This window comes from Lytechinus pictus, chromosome 4 (genome assembly GCF_037042905.1).
Source record: "Lytechinus pictus isolate F3 Inbred chromosome 4, Lp3.0, whole genome shotgun sequence".
NCBI classification, from domain to species: domain Eukaryota; kingdom Metazoa; phylum Echinodermata; class Echinoidea; order Temnopleuroida; family Toxopneustidae; genus Lytechinus; species Lytechinus pictus.
In genome coordinates this window covers 8,399,858-8,423,808 of record NC_087248.1, presented here as the reverse complement: position 1 = coordinate 8,423,808, position 23,951 = coordinate 8,399,858, and the positions used below count along the sequence as shown (strand labels likewise).

The window sequence follows — 23,951 nt, the reverse complement described above, 5'->3', positions numbered from 1 at the left end:
TTAACTTCCTTGACAACGAAAATATCCGCAGGGCGGGAAATTTGAGTATTGGAAGACCAGAACAACGTCTATCGTTGGTAAGTTGATTAGAATTAAGATTTCTGAATGTCTAAAGGAACTTTTGTCAATTTCGCTTGTAATTGCACAATCCTGATTTCTTACACTTCATATCTAGCCATTTTAATGATGATCTGATAACTTAATCACTCAGATATTTGAGATAATATAACCAGGTATGCCAATTTCACTTTCTCAGTAACCGAGTCTGCACATTCTCTCCTATGAGCCCGTGTGTTATATGAATGACTTCCGGGAAAAAATAGCGACCCGCATTGGCTCGCGTAAGTGTCAATTTTTTGTGACGACATGTTTCCAAAATCCATTAACATCGCGAAATCGTCCGAAAAATCCACTTTTTTAGACCCCGTATTTCTTAATTATGATGTTAAGGAAATGCGATTGTGACATTTTTAGTGCGAGATGTGGTCATTTAGATAAGAAAATTTCACTTTTGTTCGAGATTTTGCCCATGTCATTGGATGATTTTGTTCTGTGATAGGGAGCTTGTGAATGCGTGGGGTGCATGTATTGTATTGAGTTTGTGGCTGTGTTCAGTGGTATTTTGCGAAGTATGCTGAACGTTTTATTTTGTATACGACAATTACGAGTGTTGAGCTGTGTTTTCTTGAGTTAATTTATCGATTTTATTTTATTTGAGGAAAAGTAGTTAACGTTCTAACTTCCAAGGCTAACGGCAAGGGCGAGGCCGGGGTATGTGTGAAGTACATTGCATTGTATGTTATAAATGATACCATGTACCCCGGCTCAATGATTTTTCTACTGCGCGTGCGCACTTACGTTAATCTGCCGATCCATTTATTGTATTTAAACCCTAGTAGTGTGAAATGTTATTGAATTTTTTTTAAGGTTCAAAGTATTCAATAATGAGTGATATAATTATAAAAGAGTTTTTAGTATGGATTGGAAGTTACATCAATATGAGATTAATATTAAATTTCCTAGTCTTAAGGACCTCTTAATAAATAATATTTTGTATTAAGCATTGGCTTTTGCCATTCAAATCAGTTATAACTTTAGTTAGGCAATTTTCCCATTCGTTATGTATAAATTAATATTCATTTATTACCTAATTTGCATAGTATTATATTTATGCTCACAAGAAAAACAGATATGAAGTAAACTTAAGAACTCTGCACCTCTGTGAAATTTGGTGATTACTTGCCCATCCACTTTCAAATTAAGCCATTTTCGCATACTAATTAGATGGACTTAGTCATTTTTGCCAATTTCCTCTGGTGCCATAGGCGAAAATTTGTGTTTTCCCCATTTTTTGAACTCCGTTAATATGAAAACGAAAAGTAGTTTGGACCCAATTTTTCAGGTACTTGTTGGTGGTTTACATGTTAGGTGCCCCAAGAAAAAGCAACCTCTATACTTCATCAAGTTTTAAAATAGGTAGCTTTAAAAATGGCAAAAAATACAATTTTTCCATTTTGGCGACTTTCTGGCAGGAAATCGGCTTTTTCAAAATTTGAATTTGCCGTATCTCGGCAACCCGTGGTCCAATTTTCATGATCTTGGTGTCATTTTACTCGTGCTTCAAAGCTTATTCCAGTTAAACTATTTAAAACTAAATTTAGGCCTAGGCTACACCATTTCAATTTTTTGGGGTGGCATCCCTACTAATACTACTAGTCTAGTAATAGTAATATTTTGAGGTAAAAAGACTTAGTTTAACATCGTCATCGCCAGGATTGGTCGGCCGGTGTGAAGCTGCATTAACGCCATGACGTTTGCGGACATCGAGCAAATTTTTCCACAAGGCAGTATAGTACTGATGGAAAAATTTGCTAGATGTCAGCCGGTGCGAAACTGCATTAGCGCCGATCTATTTAGCTTCGCGATCACATCATCGGCCCGGTCCAACGTCCAGCACCAGAGCGGCCCGGGAGCTGTAGCCCGTGTAGGCCTACCGTGACGTGACGTTCATCCCGGTCCCACTTATTGAAAACAATGACAAGTTTGGCAAATTATAGATCGAGACTGTTCCAGTTCCAGACAATTTCCTTACCATCCGATGGAGAGGCTGCATCAGGGACAAATGTAAATGCAGAAGCCAACCTTCTCGATCCATTCGTTATTACAGGTGTTTTCTTGGCAGACAATTCCTGCAATGACTTGGAAGTCACCCTTCCGAAAATTTGCCTGAGTAGCGCCATCGTAAACCTCTAGTTCTACACACGTCGGCCCAATTCTGTAAAACGCGCTCGCTCTGTGGTGTATTTCGAGTTCGCCCAGATACATACAGCCACTCGACTCGTCTAGTCGTTCTGGATGTTCTCGACTCGGTATTCTCTCTGACTGCATGCTCATGATTTTTCAAGCGAAAAAAAGAAGAAAAATGTGTAACGAAAATAAAAAGAGAAAGGTCATGGTGTGTAACTAATACCCGGCCTTTCTAATCTAAAAAAACTGTAAATCAAGGTGTCTTGCCCCCGCCCCTGGAAAAGCATTAGTGATGGAAAGAGCCAGAATGTGTGAAAAACAGAGAGGGAAAATGAGGAAGAAAGAATGGGAAATATAAGTAAGAAATAAGAGCGACAGGAAGAATTAAAGTACCATTTCTCCCAAATTTGAACAAAGTTTAAAAAGTTGCTGAATTGCTTAAAGTGATGCATGGTATGTTGCCTAAAGTTGTCAGGGAAACTAACAGATGATTGAATAACAATTTCCAAGTTTAAAAGGATCCCTTTCAATCAGGGGGAGGGGAATTTTGATAGGGCCAGGTTAATTAGAAGGGGTGTACTGTACAGTTATACAACTCAGATGTATCTCTTTTATATGATCAAATTTCTCCTCTTTTTTTCTTTTTCTCTTTCACCACTTGGAAAATCATGCAAGGATGGTCACCTCCCGCCCCCTGAAGCACCAGCCGTGCTGTAAAACTATCAAGATGTAAAAAATATCCAGTTTCAAAAGGAGCAAAATAAGAAACAAAGTATATTTTAAAAGAAACAGTAAATTAAAAGCATGCCTTATGTACCATTATGTTTCATTGTAAAAGTAATTTATTCATGTACAGACATGTGTAATACAAGCGGCATTTTAACAATTTAACACATGATCGATTGGAGGAAGAATCCATTTTACAATGCAAGAAAATATATCTTTTATTGCAATATCTGTGCATCCCTTAGTGTCAGTTTACACAATTATAGTGATTTAAAATTAAAAAACATGGTTCATTCACTTTATTCATGAAGCTCAACATACAGCATAGCCTAGATATGTGACACAATTACTCAAATCATTAATGCCAATTCCTAAGCAATGAGTGCTAAGTTTTGAGAATTAATTCTCTGACTTCATCTATTACTAGGGCAGATAGAAGTTATATCTTTTTTAAGAAAACCCTTTTTATACAAACACCCTGTACTATATTCAGCCATAAAAAACAAGACTATTTTGACTTGGTTTATCATTGGGTGATTTCAAGTTCAGTGTTGACCTCTTGGTGTTGGTATTAAGTCAATTTTTACATGAGTGTAACACCAAACATAAAATGAAGATGGTCTTGAAAAGTCACTCACTATGTGTTGAGCTGTCAATATTGTGATCTGGAATATTTGTTTTAACTCAGAATAGGTTTTGGAACTAGGAAACACAATCCAAAATGTGCATCCAACACCAACACCAACACTGAACTTGAAATCACCCATTGTGAATCATATAAACACTTATAAGATTGAAGAATTACTCTCTTTCTTTTATCCATCCTCAGTACAGAACCTAGAAGTTAACAGAAAACATTCCATGTAGAACATGAATGACAAATTCACAACATGGCAAACAAAATACAAAATCTATCTTAGAAAAATCAACACAAACATTTTCATAATACAAATTGTGATGCCCATTAACATTAATTACAAAACAACGTACTAGTTTTCAATGTTTCAATTTTTGCTTTGATACCCCAATAAATGATTATTAAATTCATATACTTAAAAAGTTAAAGTAACTGTCGTATTTGAAAGACTAAGATTTTTAAAATTAGATAGATAAAAGAAAGCGTGTATTGTTTTATTTACATAATTACTCAATTCCGTGCAGCATTTTGATCACAACAAAAGTGATTACACATCAATTTCCCAAAATGTGATTCGCTTATTGCAAATAAAAAAAAAGAAATCAAGTAAATTTGAAAATTACAATGATTCACTTCCTTCAATAATAATGTTTACATTATCCTCATGATTGAAAACAAAGCTAAGCAGTCATTTCAATATTGCATATTAATAGTATAGTTTTCTGTCAACAAAGATATCCTACATGTGCTCTATAATTCATCTTCATGTATGTTCATGTACACTCTAACACAGTTGCCAGAGTAATTAATATTCGATTCTTAAGAACAGTTACATATACTGTATAAGCTCCCATGTTATTAAATAAAGCAACCATTGGGGATACTTGAAATAAAAAAGACCTAGTGTAAATACAAAAATATTGTATAGATTTGATGTGGAAAATCCATAATAATTTCTGGCATATAAAATAGCTATCTATTCCTACATCTTAATACGGTTATGACATTAATATCATTAAAATCATACAAGGATATAAATAGTTGATTACTTATAGCATAAAATGATTAATACAATTTTAATAAATACTTGCTTTTGATAACAAGATATCTTGGAAGATATCTCAAAACATGAATATGCATGTAATTGTTCAATTTACCTCAAAATCAGAACAGCAGCACAGAATATTTGTTGGCATTGTTTACTCAACTTCAAATTGATCATAAGCATGATATATGTATTATTGAGCTTCATATTCAAGTAAATGGTATTTAAACATAAACATGATTAAATTCATCTATTATCCTGAGGCAAATTAAAACAAAAACTGCATATTTAACATGTTAAAAAAAATAATTTGTGTGAAAAAGTCTACAAAATGAATGCATGTATTGATATCAATCTTTACAATTAGGAGCTAGAAAACAGCTTATCAGATACATTTTAGTCAGCGCAATACTAAATGATGTTTGTTATTGTTGTAAACAACATTAATATCTCATCCTCATTTTCATGATGTGACCCTACAAGCAAATATCAATGTTTATTATTTATATTATTTTGAACTAGATTTTTCTGTTTCAAGTCTATCATCTTAATATAATATTCATTAAATATTGTACAAACATGGTATAAAAAAATTGAATTGCATACTTTTAACTCTCTAAAACGGCCACAAAACGAAATGCTGCAGTATTATCTCTCTTGTTCTAGCACTCTTATGACAATTCTTGAAACAGCAACAATTTTTACTGCTTATTATCAACTTAACATACATAGCCATTATGGTAATCTTTTAACAAATAGACAATGTGCTCATGACTTACAAAAACATGACAAATCACTAATACATTGCCCTTGTTCGGCAATGTCTATCAATAAATTTGTCAAATAAAGTATGTTTGGTCCTGCAATATCAAGGAAATATTTCTACATGTAAGTACATGTATAAAAAACACACATTTCATATAACATTGGAAGGCAAGGTAAGATTCATATAAAACCAAATTTCAAGGTGTTCATCACTGCAAAATTGTATTTGTGATTAATAGAGAAGCATTTAAAAATGTTCATTGGTCTACACGCAGCAAATTTTGTTCATTTTTTTGTACAATAGTATTGAAAGAAAGCAGAAAGCTTAAGCAAGGTAAAATATCTTAGAAATAGCTGCCAAGATATGTAAGCATATTTCTGTACATTCTGCTACTACCTTCTTCGGTAAGTAAGTACATTTTATTTTGCAAAGTTTTATATTCAGCATAAACCCTGTTGCTTGGAAACAAAGTACAAAGAAAACTGGCTTAACGATAAGTTTTTATATAAACAGACTCTTATGATGCACTCTTTAACTTAGCACATGTTTTTAAATTGAGATACTTAAATAGGAACATAGGAACTATCACATAAGGTGACAAAACTACTTTCCTTTAAACAAACTTTGATGGAAAAGAAACATGAAAATATTGGACACTATAACCCTTTCTTGCATCTAGTTATAAAAACAACATAAAAGGAACATTCTTCACACAGCAGTTGCTGTGTTATCCATGTGGTATTGTTGGAGAAAAATGAATATCTTATTACTTTATCACCCAACAAATTAATTATTCTTTTGAAAGGATCATTCTTGTTGCTTTAGATAGAACAAAAGTACTAAAATATGATTTTTATACATTAACTACAAGTAAGATACCCTGTAAAAAGATTCAGCACGAGTATTTATCAAGATATCTCTGGAAAATAACTGTGTTCAAAATATCACATTTAACTAGTATATGGAACATATGTTGAGTTATTTAAGAGCAATATCTTGTGTTATAAAATTACAAAGATGCTCTATTTACTTCTACTGTATAGGTTGCAAGTTAAAGTTTGATTGCAATTCGCATTGCTGCACAATTACTTTAAAATTAGCACATTTCAGGTTCTGATTTTCAGTTGCATAACATAATACTCTAATCATTTCTTTATTCTGTATTCTTAAGTAAATTGAATAAGAAAGGGAAATTATTCATCCACTTTACATTTGCAGATTGTATATAACATTATTTCATACAAGTATAATTACTTATCTAAGAATTAGGAAGTACAAATTAACATCAATGATCAACATCATCGTTGAACTAATGAACTTGACACTACATATATCACATATACATGTACATGCGCACACATACTGAATTCTGACACATAACGAGACCTTAAAACAACTTATTGGTCCTCGCATTAATCATTGCACAGTAGAAAAACTACAGTAATCTTTTTTTTTTAATGACTAGAAAAAACTTATGAAGGTATTTGATTAAAAAAAGGAATTTTTCATTATTTAATACTCTCTGTTTGTAACAATGCATTCAAAATAACTAAAATTCTATTTTCATAAATCTAATTTTGCTACTAATTCTATTGGAAGCTAGGAAAATACTGAGAACTACTGTTCATACATCTCTGTCTAAATACTATCGATTGGTTGGTTGGGTTGATCAAATCAATGACACAGGATCCCCTAAAGTACTAGTTGAAAATAGCGAAACCTGCAGACAATGCTAGAGGGTAAGCCGGCTTGTTGAATAAATCAGGGCTCCATAACACAAAGATTAGCCATCAACCGCTAAATGGATTGGCCTACCCTGGTGTCTGTTTCATAAGACACAACTTTTGGATATTTGCTATTATTGTAACTACCATGGAAACCTTGATTGTGATTGAGTGCTGAACCTGATTACTTTGGTAGTTGCCATAATGGCCAAGTTACAATAATTGTAACTCTTTATGAAATGGACCCCTGGTGACCATATATGTTGTATGTTAATGCCAAGTTGGCTTCGTGTTCTTGTCTGTTATCTATCAAGTCTTGTCAACAAATTTCATGGGGCCTGTTACATAAAACTTTGTAATTGATCATAGAGCTGATTTACATTGATTATTATGTGCAATCAAGCACAAAAATAAACTTTAAGATCTCGCTATAAAAAGCTTTAAAGTTATGATAATAAATACTAATAACAATAATAATATGCTTTATATAGCTCTGAATACATCAGCACGACGACAAAGTTATGGGCCTCAGAGCAAACTACCTTCAAAATAAACCATGAAGTGTTACAACCCAAGAAATCCTGATTCCATACCAAATCCCAAGAGTACAAACTAAATACTCAGAATTGATCTGCTCCTAAATGGGGGGCAAATCTTTACCCCTCTATCGACTATGGGATCATGATGTGGTAGCCGGTGGTGCACTCTTGGATCTTGCAATGTTGGGCATTTCTGCTTGGTACCATGCCTCAAACTCCTCTACTGCCATCCCGACAACCTTCTCTCGAACAAACTGTGAAAGATATAACAGATAATTATGCTACCATTTAGATTGCCAAGAGAAAGGGACCAAACACTTTATAGAGGTGAATGCAGCAAAGCATCAGACACAGGATTTATATTTTAAAAAGGCTATCTTCCATTACTACTATATATTCAAACCCCATAAAGAGAGCACTTTGTGTGGAAAGAGTACCATTTCATGCATTCAAAATACACAAATGATATGTTATGCCAGCTTGCGAATATTCTCTCTTGTGGACTAACAGGACTGCATTACATGTATTTCTACAGTATACTTATCTCAATAATCATAGAAAATGGAATTCTTGAATTTTTTTAATGAAAGACCATCGCTAATGAGAGATAAAACTGAAAATGGCTCTTTTTGGAAGTAACACTTCACAAATGGTTCTATAAATGGTTCTGTGGTTATTTCAAGAACAAAATGGGAGGGACGAACAACATGCATGAATATTGGGTAAGGCATCAACAATCACAATTGAGAATGTCTTGCAGAAACATATGAATCTATATAGGCAATTCAAATTTTATGTAAGGTTGAATTATGTAAAGCAAATGTAATCTCACCTCTATAGCAGCACTGATGTCCGGTGAGCAGATCTCCCAATGCCTCAGACCAGCTAAAACATTGAGGAACTTCTGTGGTGTGGCCTTCCTACTCTCAATCTTTCCAAGACTCTGAAGCTTGTCCAAGATGGCCATGCAAGGTCTGTCGTTGTTGATGTCTGCAGGAAGGTTCCGCACCAACTCTTGATACCTGTGGGCAGGGATAAATGGATAGTTTACAGTACTATATTCTGTTCATAATAAAAAAAAATGAAAATTTTCCTAGTTTTACACAATCTACAAACACAAAGAACTAATAATGTAGTCACTCAAGATTAAAGACAAATATTCACATTATTCACTACAATCTCTTTATATTTTTTTTCAACAACAAAGATTTTCATAAGATGGGGGGGGGGGGGGGTTGTAACGAACCAGGGTAAAGAATGCTTCTGGGGCGTTTTTCTTGCTTCTGTTCATTCCAGATAGCTTTTCATATTCATACCACTGGTAATTTATGGGGGCTTTTTCAGTGGCTAAACTTCCCTTGAGTCATTTGATATTTTTGCTATAAAGCGACAATCCCCCTGCATCAACCTCTGGTAGTACTACAATGACGTAATGTTAGCCATGTAAATGACAGGACATGTTCAAGTCTCAGTGTTATCCCTATCCTGGTAGGAAGTTATTCTTTGAATACGTAGTGCCCGATCAGGGTAGCTATAAGCTAAAATCATGGTAAGCGTATGCAGTGCTAAGAAACATTGTATTAAGCACTATACAAGTGATACAATTACAACCAGTACTGATCCATAGACTCACCATTTGCTTTCATCTTCCAGTTTTTTCTTTCGTTTATTTTCTTCCGCGAGAAGCTCATCTTTATCCTGTCCGGCCTCTTTGAGCAGGGCCAGTTGAGAGCTGATGTGGACATTGGTACGGATTGACTGGAACTTATTCTCACTCCTTTCAAGTCGTTTCCTGGAAAGGTAGAAATAGTAAAAGTTTGTAAAGTAAAGTCACAAAAATTCAGAAACCCAGGGCAAGTGGCTTTATTAGTATACCGTTAAAAGCACCTAATAGAGATGAAATGTGACAAACCTGGCGGGTGTTTCGTAAAGTTATAAAATTACCCAATGCACGACTGGTGACCATTTTTTGTGCTAAATATTCCCTAGTTAGCTGACTTAGCAACTAAGAACATGGTCCAATTGTGCATAAAATAATGTGTGAATTTATGGAGAGCATTATGAAACACCCAGCTGGCCATTAATATTAAGAGGGCGTGTACAAGTCTGGGCCCTGTTGCATTATGGTAACTTTGCCATGCAATGGTTACTTGCATGGAATCCTTGATTTTGATTGGCTGTTGATCATCATTACAATGGTAGTTACCATTGGACGGCAGAGTAACCATGATAGTAACTTTTATGCAACAGGGACCTGGTCCCCATGACTGGATGTCCATTTCATGAAAATCATCAGCACTGACAATTTTGGTGAATCCACGGTTTTGATTGGCTGGGAAATTCTGGGAAGTGTTTCACATAGTATCAAGTCATGCTTTAGTATCAACATGCACATGAAATGACATTCGATGTATAACCTCATTGATTAATTTGCAAAAGAGAGAGCATCTTCTGAGCATGACCGGACCAATGTGAAGATGCCCTATATATTAAAAGCAACTAGGAATTCAAGCATGATATCAATTCAGATTTTAAACCTTTGCGAAACATATGGCCCTGGTCTCTGACTTTTTGCATGGTTACTGTCCAGAGAATTAAAACTTCACATCTTTTTATTAAATAGTGCATAGGAGAGCATACCCCCCCCCCCAAAAAAAAAGTTGTCAGTCATTATTATTGACAGCAACCTCTTGGCCTCATTACAGGCAGTAAAACAAGGGGGCAATCCAAAAAACAATAATTGGACAAGGTTTTGTTCATTTTACTCACTTTTCCATAGCTTCTAGCTTGTCATGAAGCATGAGGGCTTGATCTTCAGTGACATCAGCAAACTGGGTTCGGAGTTCCTTGGCTAGATAAAGATGCTTCCGGCTTGGAAAGATGGGCTTGAATTCTTGGTTTCTTATTGGAGCACTGAAAAATACAATCATCAATTGGAAACCGTGGTGGATTAAAATGAAGGCATATGTCCAGCATATGTCCCATGCACTTCTTAAGTAAAAATAAACTTGCATTTATGCCCTCTTTATGAATATCATTTACCTTTCCCCTCCTTAAGCAATAGCATCTAAGAAGAGGGGGACTTGTCAGACAATTACTGTATATGTATGTAGAAACTGCCACATATTTTATCATGGGAGCCTTTGGTTTTTTTTTTCTTCTAGTGAGTACGATGAAATAATTGCATCGTATTTTGAAGTGACACCCATTTATCATCATCAGAGTGTTTCTTAACATTTTCAAAATATCTATTTGTGTCCCTCCTTTTATAATCTCAAACAATACTGTAAATATATTCACTATCTACAGAATTCTACATGCCTGTAAGAATATTCTCACAATAGAATCCTACATAAAATTGTTTTATTATATCTCCTTTGAATAGTTTCCCATATAGCCAACCATGAATAGAATTTAGACATACCTTTGTGATCTATGTAGTTTCCTATTAGTAGAAGCAACCCATGTGCTAACCTGTCTCTCCCTTGGTCTTTCCTGCTTGTCTTTCTCCTCTAGGTCTTGTTTCTATGACAGGGGAAAAATAATATGAGTAAAAGCTTAACCATATAGGCTGTATTCTCAGAGGTTTCAATTGTACCATGGTACAAAACCATGGGCTATGCAGATTTTTGTGCACAATTGAAACCTCTTTTGAGAATACAGACCATTACGTTCCAGGGATTAAATTAATCCAAGGCCATCCACGGCCATGGGTGAAAAGTTTATTACCCTCAATGCCCCTTTCACTAGCCTTGGATAACTTTTAAGCCATTTTTCGCATAATCCCATTAATGATGTAATACAATATGTGCCTCTTTGAAGAGTGGCCTTGTGCTAAAAATATCAATATTAGAGGCCTGAGGATCCCCAAAATGTACCACAAAATAAATTTTCAATGCAGGGTATTGTCACTTGATGTCACAAATTTTATAGGATTGTGATACTGTTTGATCACTGTAAATTTAAAATAAACATTCTTTGTAGAAAATTAATCATGTCCAAACCATTAAAATCAACCCTGTAACTCTTCAAAATATTCATACACAATTTACTAAAAAGAGTTTACTGAATACAAAGTATTTGTTTTCTTTGTTTATTTTATAATTATTTTGAAATAATCTTTTATTTTTGCAGTGCAGTCTACCAATACTCATTTTTTGTTCAATGTTATTCAATTTCTTTGTTAGGTGCAAATCTACCGTATATATTGAAGAAAGGAGCAAAACATCCATGCAGCATATGGCACTTTCCGGTAAACAAAACAATGTCAATATATACAACAGATCTAGCATTATAATTATGTGCTTCATTAATTGGTTAACAGATCATGAATTTGCTATCAGACAATGGTTACTACATGAATTGACAATTTGGTCTACATGTAGATCAGATTTATACTCACAGATAACTTATTGACAACTGATCCACTTCTCTTTGATGAAGGGGTTGCTGTTCTTTCACTCAACACAGATGGCGATCTGAAAGTTTTCAAGACATAGAGTATTAACGGCAAATGGAGATACTGGGGGAGGACTCTGCATTCTATAAAATGTTACATCAATAGAACATCACGACAAGTACTTATGTACCATGCTCTCTGAAACTAAAAGGTTAGTGTCTTAGTCAGTGGCGTACCTAGGATTTTTCACAGGGGGGGCAAAACCGTCCGCCAAAAAATTTGACAAGCAAAGAGAAAAAAAAAAGGTCTTCAATCACAAATGAAGGATTTCGTACCAGAAAAAAATTTGACTAGCAAAAAAAAAAAAAAAAAAAAGGTCTTCAATCACAAATGAAGGATTCCGTACCAGAATTTTTTTTTAAGCTCGTCAGGGGGGGGGGGGGGGCAATAAAAGGTCTTCAAGCTCGTCAGGGGGGGCAAAAAAGGTCTTTCAAGCTCGTCAGGGGGGGCAGGGATACGTCCTTTGCATGGGTTGTGGCTCGTCAGGGGGGGGCAGACTGCCCCCTCTGCCCCCCCCCCCCCCCCCCCCCGTAGGTACGCTAGTGGTTTTAGTTGTTAGTTGTAAGAGAGGTTCTTCGTTGTGAGGATGAAAATGATAAATGGCATTGGGTAAGGGGTAATGTTTGTAACATTTGGGACTTTAGTCATGTTTGCTTTACATGAACATACAGATTTTCAATTGACAAAGATCTTCAGCAAATATATGTGATAAATCATTCGTTAACAATAGTATCAATGCCACGTGTAAACCTGACTATATGATCGATATGAGAGTAGAGGTTTCACAGTACACCATCCGTTTTTATGTGAGCAAGTGATGGTCCTGAAAATGATCGACCACCCAAACACGACATTTCGACAAGTGTGTCCTCCTGAAGACGACAAGAACACACTTGTTGGAATATCAAGTTTGGGTGGTTCTTTCCAGGACCAACATACATATATGCCAACAAGAGAATGCATGGTGTGTGAAACCTCTACACTCTTTCTTCATCACCATGGATACCTTCAAAAGTGATTGACATCAGACTTTAATAGTAGGGCAATTCCGTAAAATAATTTTTTTCTAAAAATGTTTTTAAATTCTGATTTCATTTTCATAAACTGACCAAGTCATTGTCATTTGACAGCATTACAGACTGTCATAAGAACCAAAAGTCAGAGATAGGAAATTTCCTGAAGGTCTCACAAAAGCATGATACCTCACCTGTGTAACTTCCCAGGAGTTTCCCCTCCCTGTATTGAAACACTGTCGGGAATTTCAGCCACTGTATAAAAACAAAGAGTAAAACATTGTAATAATAAAACAACAATATTAAACAGAGAAATCATTATTTTGTATTTCATCTTGAGAAGGTCACAAAACTATCAGAAAATATATCCCATAGGCTTGTGTACAAAATTTACCGTTGAGTATGAGACCACATTCAACAGTCTAGTGCGCATGCGCGAATGTAACGCGTACAAGAATGAAAGCAATGCGAGGCGCAGCATAGATCACAATTACGCTCAATGACGTCATAATGAACTACATGTAAGTCGCATGTAAATTCCCAAAATTGATCCTAAAGTGGTGATGTGATAAGACGTGTAAAATCAAATTTTCCCTCTTTTTTATTTTTTTTTGGGGGGTGTAGATTATAATAATTATATTGGATGGCTTTATTGCATGAAATACCAGAAATATTCCACTCGTTAGGGTCAATATTCCACTCATCTGCGATTCTGGAGTTTTCCCAATATTTCTGGTATTCCATTCTGAGCCATCCAATATAATACAAATATTTCAAGAAAATGACAATGACACTCATTCCAAAGATTTCCTTCCTTTTGTTAGTGGATGGCAGCATATACCTCTAATTCAAAAGTTTACTGACCCATCTTCTAAGTCAGTATGTCTACATTTCTATAATAAGTGGCAAGGTTTCTGATATAAATCATTCTTACATTTATCTGCAGCCTCTAGGAATGAACTCGCCGTATCTTCAGCCTTTGGCGAGAGAGGACTTTGGTCAACTGAACTTTGACCCATCGCTGATGCCGCTCTGTTAGCCGTACTGTTTGCGGAGAGACGACGCAACGTCCGTGAGAAACCTGAATTTTGAGTGGAAAGCAAGCCTCTTGCTGGGGAACGTGATTTCTGTTGTAATAAAAAGAAAAGATTTACAAAATTATCAAATTTATGAAATGATTTACAAGTAACTAATCAGTTATATAACTACTGACGCATGTAGGAATACTGATTATAATTTCAATGCAAAGAAACAGACAATTGCTTTTTTGTTTACCCAGTAACTTTAAAGACAATCCAAAGACTTGTATATTCATAAAAGTCCTTCCCTTAAATTCACTTGTCAAGTTTAATTAAAAAGGCTAAACTCTATCATAAAGTGATGAGTCAAACTCAATCTGGATTGAATAAGTGCATATGTTTGTAAACAAGTTTGATATTGAAAAATCATTTTACAAATCAGCATCATTTAACAGTAAACTAATGTCTAGAAGGGTGATGCTGCAATGATCTCACAAGCAAATCAATTATAAATAGTAATCAACAACAACAACAACAACAACAAAACCAAGACTGAAAGAAATATGGCAATCAACATCACAACCAACCAAAACTTTTTGTACAACCTCTGAGGCAGAATACACATGACCGTCATAAGAAAAACATCAAGATTAGTGGTTGATTGACAAATACAAAAAAAAAAGATAAATGCAAGCAAATAAACCAAGAGAATTCGACCATGTAGTAAGATCCTTAAACATCAAAGGTAAACTGACGATGCCATAAACAAACCCATTAACATGTTTAAATTATTAACATCATGTACTAAAAATAATTAGTATTTAAAAGCGGAAGGTAAACACAATAAAACATTAGTGTACACTCAACGCACAAAGTCCTGGATTTATGATACTAATGGACCATCAGATTTGATTATAACGCTTACAAAGATGTATCTGAAGCTGCAACATACTGTACATGTACATGTAATAAAAGCTGCTGTTCATGAAAATTGGCAATGTGACAAACATAACCAAAAATCAACCAAAACGGTGTGCAAAATCATTATCATTTAATCATGTTATAAAGCTATAGATAGCAAGCACATGCAAATCTGTCTCGCTTGATGAAACAGTCAAATCCCAAATCTTGCCATAATCATAATTTCTTAACAAGTGATTTATTGTGATGTTTCCTTTATATTTTCCAAGGAATAATTTTGCAGAAATTTACGCAGAGATCCATTCATACAGGTAGAAAAAATATCAATCTCACACACAAGGAAATTAAGAAATCAGAGTAGAGAGAATGGAAAGGAACTAATTGTCCAGGACCATACATAGGACTCCTCGAAACAGAGTTCAGGAATCTGGTCCTTGTAACATAAATGTAAAGCCTAGTGAAAGATCATGGAGCTGATTTTTACTATTGATCATACACAATAATCAATGCAATCAATAATAGAAATCAGACCCGCAAATAATCACCAAGTTTCTATTCACTTGAATGTTACATGGCCAAGGGGCATGTTTCATAAAGAACTTACAACTGTTGTAACTTTGCCATTATGGCAACTACCATGGTAACAGAGTTCAGCAGCCAATCAAAATTGTGAAATGGGCCCCTGATCTTGAGCAATTGTTTTATCCTCTCAATCCTTGGAACCAAGTAAGCATGGATTATTTGAGAAGGTAAAACAAAAAATAATCCATGCAACCCAGATGTAAAAACACTCCAGGGGAAGAAGTTCATACTAAATTGACAGAATAGTACTGAGCAAAAGAGATGTTAAAATTTCAATTGAAAGTTATCAATTAAAACCTTGAAATAAGTTGTTAGTATCATGCAGAGAAAACAAGTCCTGACACATTCACAGAAGAGCACAAAACTCATTTTACCTGCAATAAACTAGGCAAGCCAGCCTGTTGGGGGGGGGGGGGGTTGCAAAGAAAGGAGAGCAGTGGAAAATGGAATGACGCATGAATATAAGATAGAAAAACAACATGCAACATATACATATCACTGAAAGATAATGGCACTTAAAATTACTAAAAACTTACTCGGGGGGGATATGCAAGACAAAGACACATACATATATATTCATATACTAAACAATTCTTACATATATATACTAAATGATTCAGTGCAAATGAAAATGGACCATAACAAATGAGCAATGGATAGCATACAAACAAAATTTTAATATTTCATGCAGTAATCTCGTAACAAATATCATTACTAGCATTTTGTTTTAATGCAATATTTCATGCAATATGTACTTCAGACTCAGAGTAATCTGTAATATTCACGATTGAGTAGCATACATGTAACACAAATTGAGATTGAAATGTGATGAACTCATCAATATCTATGAGATTAAAGGGCATGGAACAGAAAAGCGCAATCATTCAAGCACAAAATATACTTGTAATATAAAGATCTTCATATTAAGGAAAGGAAATAGAAAGAAAGAAAATGACCCTTACCAGATGACCAGCACCCTCGGCCGATATGAAAGCATTCCATCTTGTGTCTAAAGCCTTCTCTTTTCTTAATCTCTGGACAGTAGTTTTACAATACGATCGGTTCTCCATATCCCTGCAAACAAAACAATCATACCAAGATAAAAATAAGTAAGATGTACAGTATGTACTTTAATCAAATGCTGACTGAAAAGTATTCTTATACTTAAAAAAAATTATGTAAAACAAGCTGGAGTTGCACTGCCTTTCAAAATTTTGGCAATCAATGTTCCAGATTCGGATCATTCTCTTAAGATTAGTTCTGAACAAGCCCATGCCAGGAATTGCTTCTATCCAGTAAAATATCTTCTGGCAGGAGGCTTCTTTTCAACTTCTCTTCAAAAACTGAATTTAGGATTGTGCCCAAACATAATTTACTTGGGAGCTTTGGGAAAACAATACAAAAGTAAGGGTAAATTGCCCCCGGAATGCAAAAATAAAAACAATTTTAAAAAAATGGCCCATATACAATGTGTAAACAATGAAAAATCTTAATCAAACTGCTTTTGCCTTCAATAAAGTATAAATTGGCAAGAACAACAATAGGATAAATTTGAACTATACAGAAATATCAAATTATATTTTTAAACCACATTTTTCACATTTTTTATAGGGAAAAGAGGGGGGGGGGGGAAGCTGCTCCTTACCTATATTTAATTTTCCAGCATTTACTGATGGGCTCCATAGCTGCAGGTGGCTCTATCATCATTGCTTCTAAGATCCAATTCACTGCACACATCTGACGAAATATGGCTTTCCTGGATAAATAATAATAAAAAATATCCTTCAAGTATAATATCAGGAAAGGTGAAAGAAAATCAATGTTTCTGATGTTATCTTTCATATACATGGATGAAGATCTTGTTGATGAGAGGTACAGCAGTGTAGAATGCTCTCATACTTCAACTACAAGAGAAAACAATGAAGATATATATATATATATCTATATATATAACTAGAACTGTTCAAATTGAGCAGTCATATAAAACTTGCAAATATTTCTTTCCATCAAAATATTAATGGATTGTTAAGGAATTTTTCACCTTCCTCAAATACCATTTTTTGTAGGCAATGCTTGAAATAAAATGAATCATGGGGCCATGGCCGAACTAATTAAGAATTTTGACTGATTCAGGTTGATCTTAAATTGTGAATGACTTTAATGCAGGAGTCCTAGAGGGCCATTCACAAATTAAATGAAAAAACAAAAATCTTATACTTACATGTATTTCATCTCACTTACAATTCATTTCGATTTCAGTGAATCATACCTCAGGTTAATTTCAAATTAATGACATTGAATTGAGTAAATCCTTTTTTTCCATGATCATCTAGAAACATACTTACTTGTCCGTTTCATCCCCGTCTGGATCGATATTGATGTTTGTATGGCAGGGAGTGTAGGGGCGTGGCGGTTCCACCAGTCTCTTATTCCGCCTCCTCTTGGTGGGTGACGATGCCCCACTCAGGATGGATTTAGATGGTGTCGTTGCCATGGCAGTGGTCATCATGGCGGTGGTAGAGAGGCGAGTTGTATCCCCCTGCTCTGTTTGGTTGTCCGGGACAGTACTAGCTGCGTCACTGTGTAGAAATAATGATGATGATAATTACATGTATGACAATCACAAATTCCGTGATTACATAGTGCAAAAAAAAAGGCTTTACAGCAATTGCAAATAGAAGTATAGAAAAGAAACCTAGATATTTTTTTATCTAAATGTTTGACATACATGTGTATTTCATGACGGATAACTTGAACAAAATATTATAAAACTTAGAGCATGAATTTTGTTTTTTACACTGTCACCAATTTTATGCCACTTTTAAAACTGATGTCAATTTCTAAAAAAATTCATCTCACCGATTCACATCTATTCATGTTTTTCTTTTCCCCCTTTTTATCTTTCTTTCTTCATTCTTTTAATTTTTTTTTTCTTCTTCCTCTTTATTCTTTCTCATCTTACATCTTTTTTTAAATAGATTTTTTTAAACCTTTGATTTTAAATATACACATGATATATTTATGAACCGAATCAATTTGAAATCAATGGAATCGAGGAAGAACGGAGCTTCACAATACTCTTTCCATGTAAGACCCTTTGTACTTACAATGCAAAAGACACCTCCTTTCTGCTCTCTGCACCTTGATTCATATAAACACTGAAAAATAAACATAGACACACATGAAACAGGATGTTAATGACTTTATCTTTAAACTCCTGGAGAACCAAAGAAAACTGCAATAAATCCAAACACATTTACTGCATAATCTAATACCCATAAGCTGAAAAGCAAACATGATTTTTCAGATGATAATGATGTAAGGTTATTGTGCAACAAAGGCCATGTTTGCAGTACACAGTAGCTCAATTAAATGTTGTTGAGTTGTTCAATTCACTGGTGGATCCAGGGGGGGGGGGGCAAAGCCGGCCCGGTCCCCCCCCCTCAATTAAAATTTATAGTGTAAAAATGCTGTTAAAACAGGAGTGCCCCCCCTTTTGAAACTTTTGAAAGCGAACACCTTCTTTTTTTTTTTTTTTTGCTTGTCAAATTTTTCCTCAGGAAAATGTGCCCCCCTTTCGGAAAATCCTGGATACGCCCCTGGTTCATGTCAATAGTGAGTTAGTGACTCAACAAAAATTCACTAATATTTTGCATTGCTTTATGTTTGTAACCAGTGCTGCATGATATCACATTTTAAGTTACTCCAATATTGTCACCACTGATACAATCAGCTCCAAGGAAAGAAATTACAAGAGGCCCAGGGTAATTTCGCCCCCAAAATACTTAAGAGCCCCTGAAATTCCCCATTCTCAGCAATGTTGAAGCTTATCTAACTTTGGGAGATTAGACAATCCAAAGTGAAAAGTAGCCCTTGAAATGAAAATAAAAAATTGTCAGGTCTGCCCTTGAAATAGTCCATGTTCAGTAATTTCATAGTATTTCCTCTTTTTTGTATATGTTTCAGGGGGTAGATTTTTTTTTCATGATAGCAGCAGCTGCAATGAACAGTGATGATAGTCATTTTATACACTTTAATATCAATTGTATTTGTAACGGCTCCTCTATCCTTAGTTGTAACATTAGACAAAACTCAATATTGAGCGCATATTTTTCTTCATATTGTGATATTTTCACATTACTGTAATATGAATCTTTGGCCTACCTAAGACTTTCTTCCTTTTCTAACTCTTCATCTGTCTCTCCTTCGTCTGATACTTCCACAACAGCTGGTTGCCATTCCTTCTTCCTTTGTTCTTCTTTTCTTCTTCTTTCATTATGTTCTGCATTCACCTGCATTGTGAATAATAAAACAAATAACATTGATGAAAATAAAAATCGCCCCTACAAAAATGGATTGCGATTTTTTTTTCCTCTCCAACTATATGTATCCATACTGGAAATCACAACAAAAATGATTTCTAAATGGATCATCATTTTTTTAAATATTTCCTTGCGATTAATATCCTGTGAAGTTCACACACAAGCATATGTTTTAAGCAATGTGGTGAAAGATGTGACTTGGAAATTTGATTTTTTTTTTCCTTCTTCTGCTCCTGCAAATTACACTTTTTTATTGAACCAAATAGAAATTAACTGATGTTTTATCGCAACCTCCATAGATTATATACATTGGGCATGCACATCAGCTTCTGTAGATTTTCCCCATGGCCAGGGTGGGACTAGATAACCCTCTCCTACAGGCTACTACCAAAAAAAAAAAAAGATTCCGTCAAGGACATGGCACCCCCCAATCTGGATTGCGACAAGATATGTTTTTAATTTTAAAACAGAAAAACAATAGAATAATGAGAAGGGAGACTCACCCTCAGCTCTTCTTGTTCTCTGATCATTGTAAAGACCCCATGTCCGAGCTTAGCCCATTTCACCATTACTCTGAAAAAAAACCAAGAAAATGCAACAAAAACAAAAATCAGCATCAATATTCCCTTGTCCTCTAGCAAACCGGAAAATTCTTTAATCACAGGCAAATTTGCTCTCTTTGCAATCAGATGGAAAAATTTAGGAGCTAATAACAGTTGTCATTGAAAATCACTTATAAATCACTTGGTAAAACACATCCCTGGTGGGCACTTAACAAAGAATCGTCAGAGGTTTTTAATGAAAAATTTGATTTCAGTCAATCAGTTAGGGCTCTTGAGGAGATGAAAGAAATTGCTGGAATCATGAATGGAAAATATTGAAGAGTTTCAATGGCAGTCAGTGCAATACTCCTGATTACAAAAGTATTTTCAACTTCAAGTACAGGTACTGGTAGTCACCCCCAAATTACTATATGAAATGGTGTTCTAGTGAGTATTTCATAAAAAATATCTTTATAACAGTAGTCAGAAGGAGAGAAATATCCCTACATAACAAGCATTTTATCAGGCATCTTAGAACCATTCTCATTCACAGCTTTCCTTTTTTGAAAATCAGACAGATCTATGCAAGTCTTTCTGCAGATTTGAATGGCCATCATTGATTAACACTGCCAAATCATTTCACGAAGCACTACCCAGTAGTCTAACTCTTCTTCTTCTTCTTCAAGCTACACTGCCTCCTTCAATCCTGAAGATTCTTGCAGTATTGTAGTACCGGGGACCGGCAGGTGCAATACACCGGGTGAACACCCTACTCTTTGACGAATAAGTGTATTGGTTTTAACGTGCATAGGTTGTGACTCTCCTATACACGGGACCAACATTTGCGTCCTTTCCGATGGACAGAGTGTTTTCCAACTGCATTCACACCCGCACTGAACACAGCGGTGAGGCACGTTAACACACAACGCTAGCATCAGTTTTTTTGTTAGACTCACATACCTGCCAGTAGAAACTTCCTTATGAAGTGATTTATGGTTCTTGCTGTTCCGCCTGACAACAAATTTATATGGTTTGACTGCATCCGCGCTCTCCTCCTCCCCGTTTCCACCTTTCCCATCTTTTTTCCCTTCATCCTGCTTCTCACTGGATACCCCCTTTGACTCAGATGCTGAATAGTTCTAGAAAAAGGGAAATTCATACAAAAAATGTATTACTGCCAATATTAAAATGTGATAATATGAATAAGTTTTTAACTTGCTACACTTCTTATCTGGGCACTTAATTTATTCTCACTTCATATTACAACTGGCACGTACATGTACATGTAGGCATAAGCCTTTCCTTTGTGGCAAGTACAACACCGATTTCTTCGGGAATCTTTAATTTAGAAGCAGACTTAAAGAAAAAGACAAAAAAATTTGTTCTCATAATTTCCAAAGACTTCATAAAAGGCCAAAAAAGAGTGCTATATGCTCTGAAGATTGGTTTCAGCCTGAATCTCTGTAGGGTCTATAGAAACTCATGTCAGGTCAATTATATTGAAGCAGTTGCTCAAATTATGTAACCTCCTTTAAAAAAAAAATACATATATTATTTTCAATATTAATATCAAATTCAAAACTCTTGATCGATCCGGAAAGAATATAGGCCTACACCATTTCATTCATTTTATATTTACAGGCCCCAAAGAATCTGCTTCAACATTATAAAAATAATAAAAGCAGAAACATGGTTCATTATAATAATCAAAAAGCATTGATTACATTGACAGAATATTATTATAATTAATATACTTACATCCCGTTTACTTTGACCAAGCGCAGAGAGAATTAGCTGCTTTTCGTCCAAAACTACCGGCCCTCCTAAAAGTTGATAGGGTTTATAATTTACAGAATTATAACCTTGTTCATTCAGCTGTTTTGTCCTTCGTGCATAGTTATCAAGAAAAACATCCTCTCTTGATGGCGAGGCACAATTATAGTGGCTACTTGATCGAGCAAGAATTTGAAGACCTTGATGCGACTTCAGCGGCAATGGCTTGGTTTGCAGGACGCCATCCTCTTTAACCGCCAGAACTCCGGGGAAGTATCCGCCCGCCGCGGCGGTGCGGTAAATGTCGTTGACGGCTTCATGCGATTTGACAGGAGCGGTTTTCGACTGGCCATAGTGCCCCTTTACAGGCATTGTTTTCGCGAAAACCATTAATTCTTGACAATTATATTTCTTCCAATATAATACATTACATTTTCATCCTTTGAAACATGAAACAAAGTGCATGTTTCAATACATCGCAACAAATTTCAGAAGACGTCTTCAAGCTCCAAGAGTCCAACTTGGCACACGGACCAAAAATCCCTTCACTCCACTCTCAACTTTGAAGCGATTTTCTACGTTTTCGGTACTACTCGATCTTGAAGAAATAACGAGAGTGAGAATCAAAGATTCCTTCCTAAGTCCTGTATATTCCTGCTAACTCCAAATAAAAATTGTCGGAAATTTAGGGATGAATTACACAGCGTTCTCCCACTTGTATTTGTACACAACGGGTGGCCTAGGATTTTTCTTGACGAGATAGGGGTAATGATTTTTCACGCTTGCTTACACACCGCAGTGGTAGAGGGTCTATTCCCTGTCTGTGTATTGTGATCTCTCGTATTTTTCCGCCTCCCTCACCGGACAGAAATACGTTCCAAAATACAGCAATAATTTACACTTAAAACATTAAATTTACAAAGAATAACTTAAATAATATATAAAAATTGATTTTGTAATAGAAAAATTAAGATGTTATCTTAGATATAACATTTTGCAGGATATTCTTGACTCTAATGCACAGAAGTAAAGGGAGGGTACACTATAAAAATAACAGCCAGTTACATGTCCGCTCCGTAGTTGCTATGTAACGCCAGTAAACTATTGTGCCGCTAACGTGTCCCGCACTGGTAATTTTTGGTGCTACACACAATTGCTACTACTGTTATGCGTAGAACCTTGGTTAATTGTTTACAGTGGTTAACAAAAAAGGTGGGAAGGATGGGATAGAAGAATTGAACGAGGGAACTTGCTTTCTGTTTGACCATTTGTGGCCATTGATTGCATTGTATTAAGTGTATAATGACTCTGAACTAACTGCTTCTATAAATACAAATAGCAGCAATAAGAAAGGGTGAGATTTTGCGGTTCATGATATCCCCTCTTTAATCCATTCTTCTTTCCCTTTCTTTATTTCTTTCATTCACCCCCCAATAAAAACGTCCTCGACTCTTCTTTTATTCCGTAATATTCGCTTTCTTTTCCCCATTTAGTTTCCCCCTTCCGATTCTCCCTTTCCTTCTTTCCATAATTTCTCTTAATTTCTCTCAATTGAGGACCCACAAAAATTAATGATAATGTTTCATTGGGTGGTTGTGAGATTATAAAACGTATTATAAACCTCTCTTTAAGAATG

The 23,951-nt window shown here is 35.2% G+C and overlaps 2 protein-coding genes across 4 annotated transcripts in view; both read right to left on the bottom strand.

The window, feature by feature from the left end:
• Nucleotides 1-2,366, bottom strand: part of LOC129259608 (2-oxoisovalerate dehydrogenase subunit beta, mitochondrial-like) — a 46,955-nt gene extending 44,589 nt beyond the window's left edge. The window contains exon 1 of one of the 2 annotated variants that reach the window (XR_010293341.1): nt 2,093-2,296. Coding sequence is in view for 1 of the 2 variants with exons in the window: in XM_064098308.1 (XP_063954378.1) it covers nt 2,093-2,240 (148 nt within the window). In the remaining variant the exon portion in view is untranslated. Of the gene's footprint in view, nt 1-2,092 lie in introns of both variants that reach the window. The other variant, XM_064098308.1, reaches the window with a different exon arrangement.
• Nucleotides 2,367-3,066: 700 nt separating this feature from the next.
• On the bottom strand, nt 3,067-23,548 carry LOC129259080 (coiled-coil domain-containing protein 60-like). 2 transcript variants are annotated; one of them, XM_054897347.2, is made up of 17 exons: nt 22,301-23,548; nt 21,503-21,681; nt 20,504-20,573; nt 19,843-19,970; nt 18,786-18,836; nt 18,024-18,257; nt 17,324-17,434; nt 16,641-16,752; nt 16,053-16,076; nt 14,091-14,283; nt 13,351-13,411; nt 12,087-12,162; nt 11,109-11,209; nt 10,454-10,597; nt 9,318-9,476; nt 8,517-8,706; nt 3,067-7,938 (listed from the first exon to the last, which is right to left on the bottom strand). In XM_054897347.2, the coding sequence occupies exons 1-17, from the start codon at nt 22,703-22,705 to the stop codon at nt 7,825-7,827; spliced, it is 2,352 nt and encodes a 783-aa protein (XP_054753322.2). In that variant the 5' UTR covers nt 22,706-23,548; the 3' UTR covers nt 3,067-7,824. The 2 variants fall into 2 exon arrangements, with proteins under 2 accessions (XP_054753322.2, XP_054753323.2); XM_054897348.2 differs by lacking the exon at nt 16,053-16,076.
• Between the last annotated feature and the right edge of the window lie 403 nt (nt 23,549-23,951).

What these genes read in the sequence shown, in the direction of transcription:
- LOC129259080 (XM_054897347.2), bottom strand. Translation starts at nt 22,705, where the DNA reads ATGGTTTTCGCGAAAACAATGCCTGTAAAGGGGCACTATGGCCAGTCG. An exon ending in GAGAACAAGAAGAGCTGAGG is followed by an intron (nt 19,971 to 20,503) that starts GTGAGTCTCCCT and finishes TTCACAATGCAG; the next exon opens with GTGAATGCAGAACATAATGA. An exon ending in AAGGAGGTGTCTTTTGCATT is followed by an intron (nt 18,258 to 18,785) that starts GTAAGTACAAAG and finishes ATTTCTACACAG; the next exon opens with TGACGCAGCTAGTACTGTCC.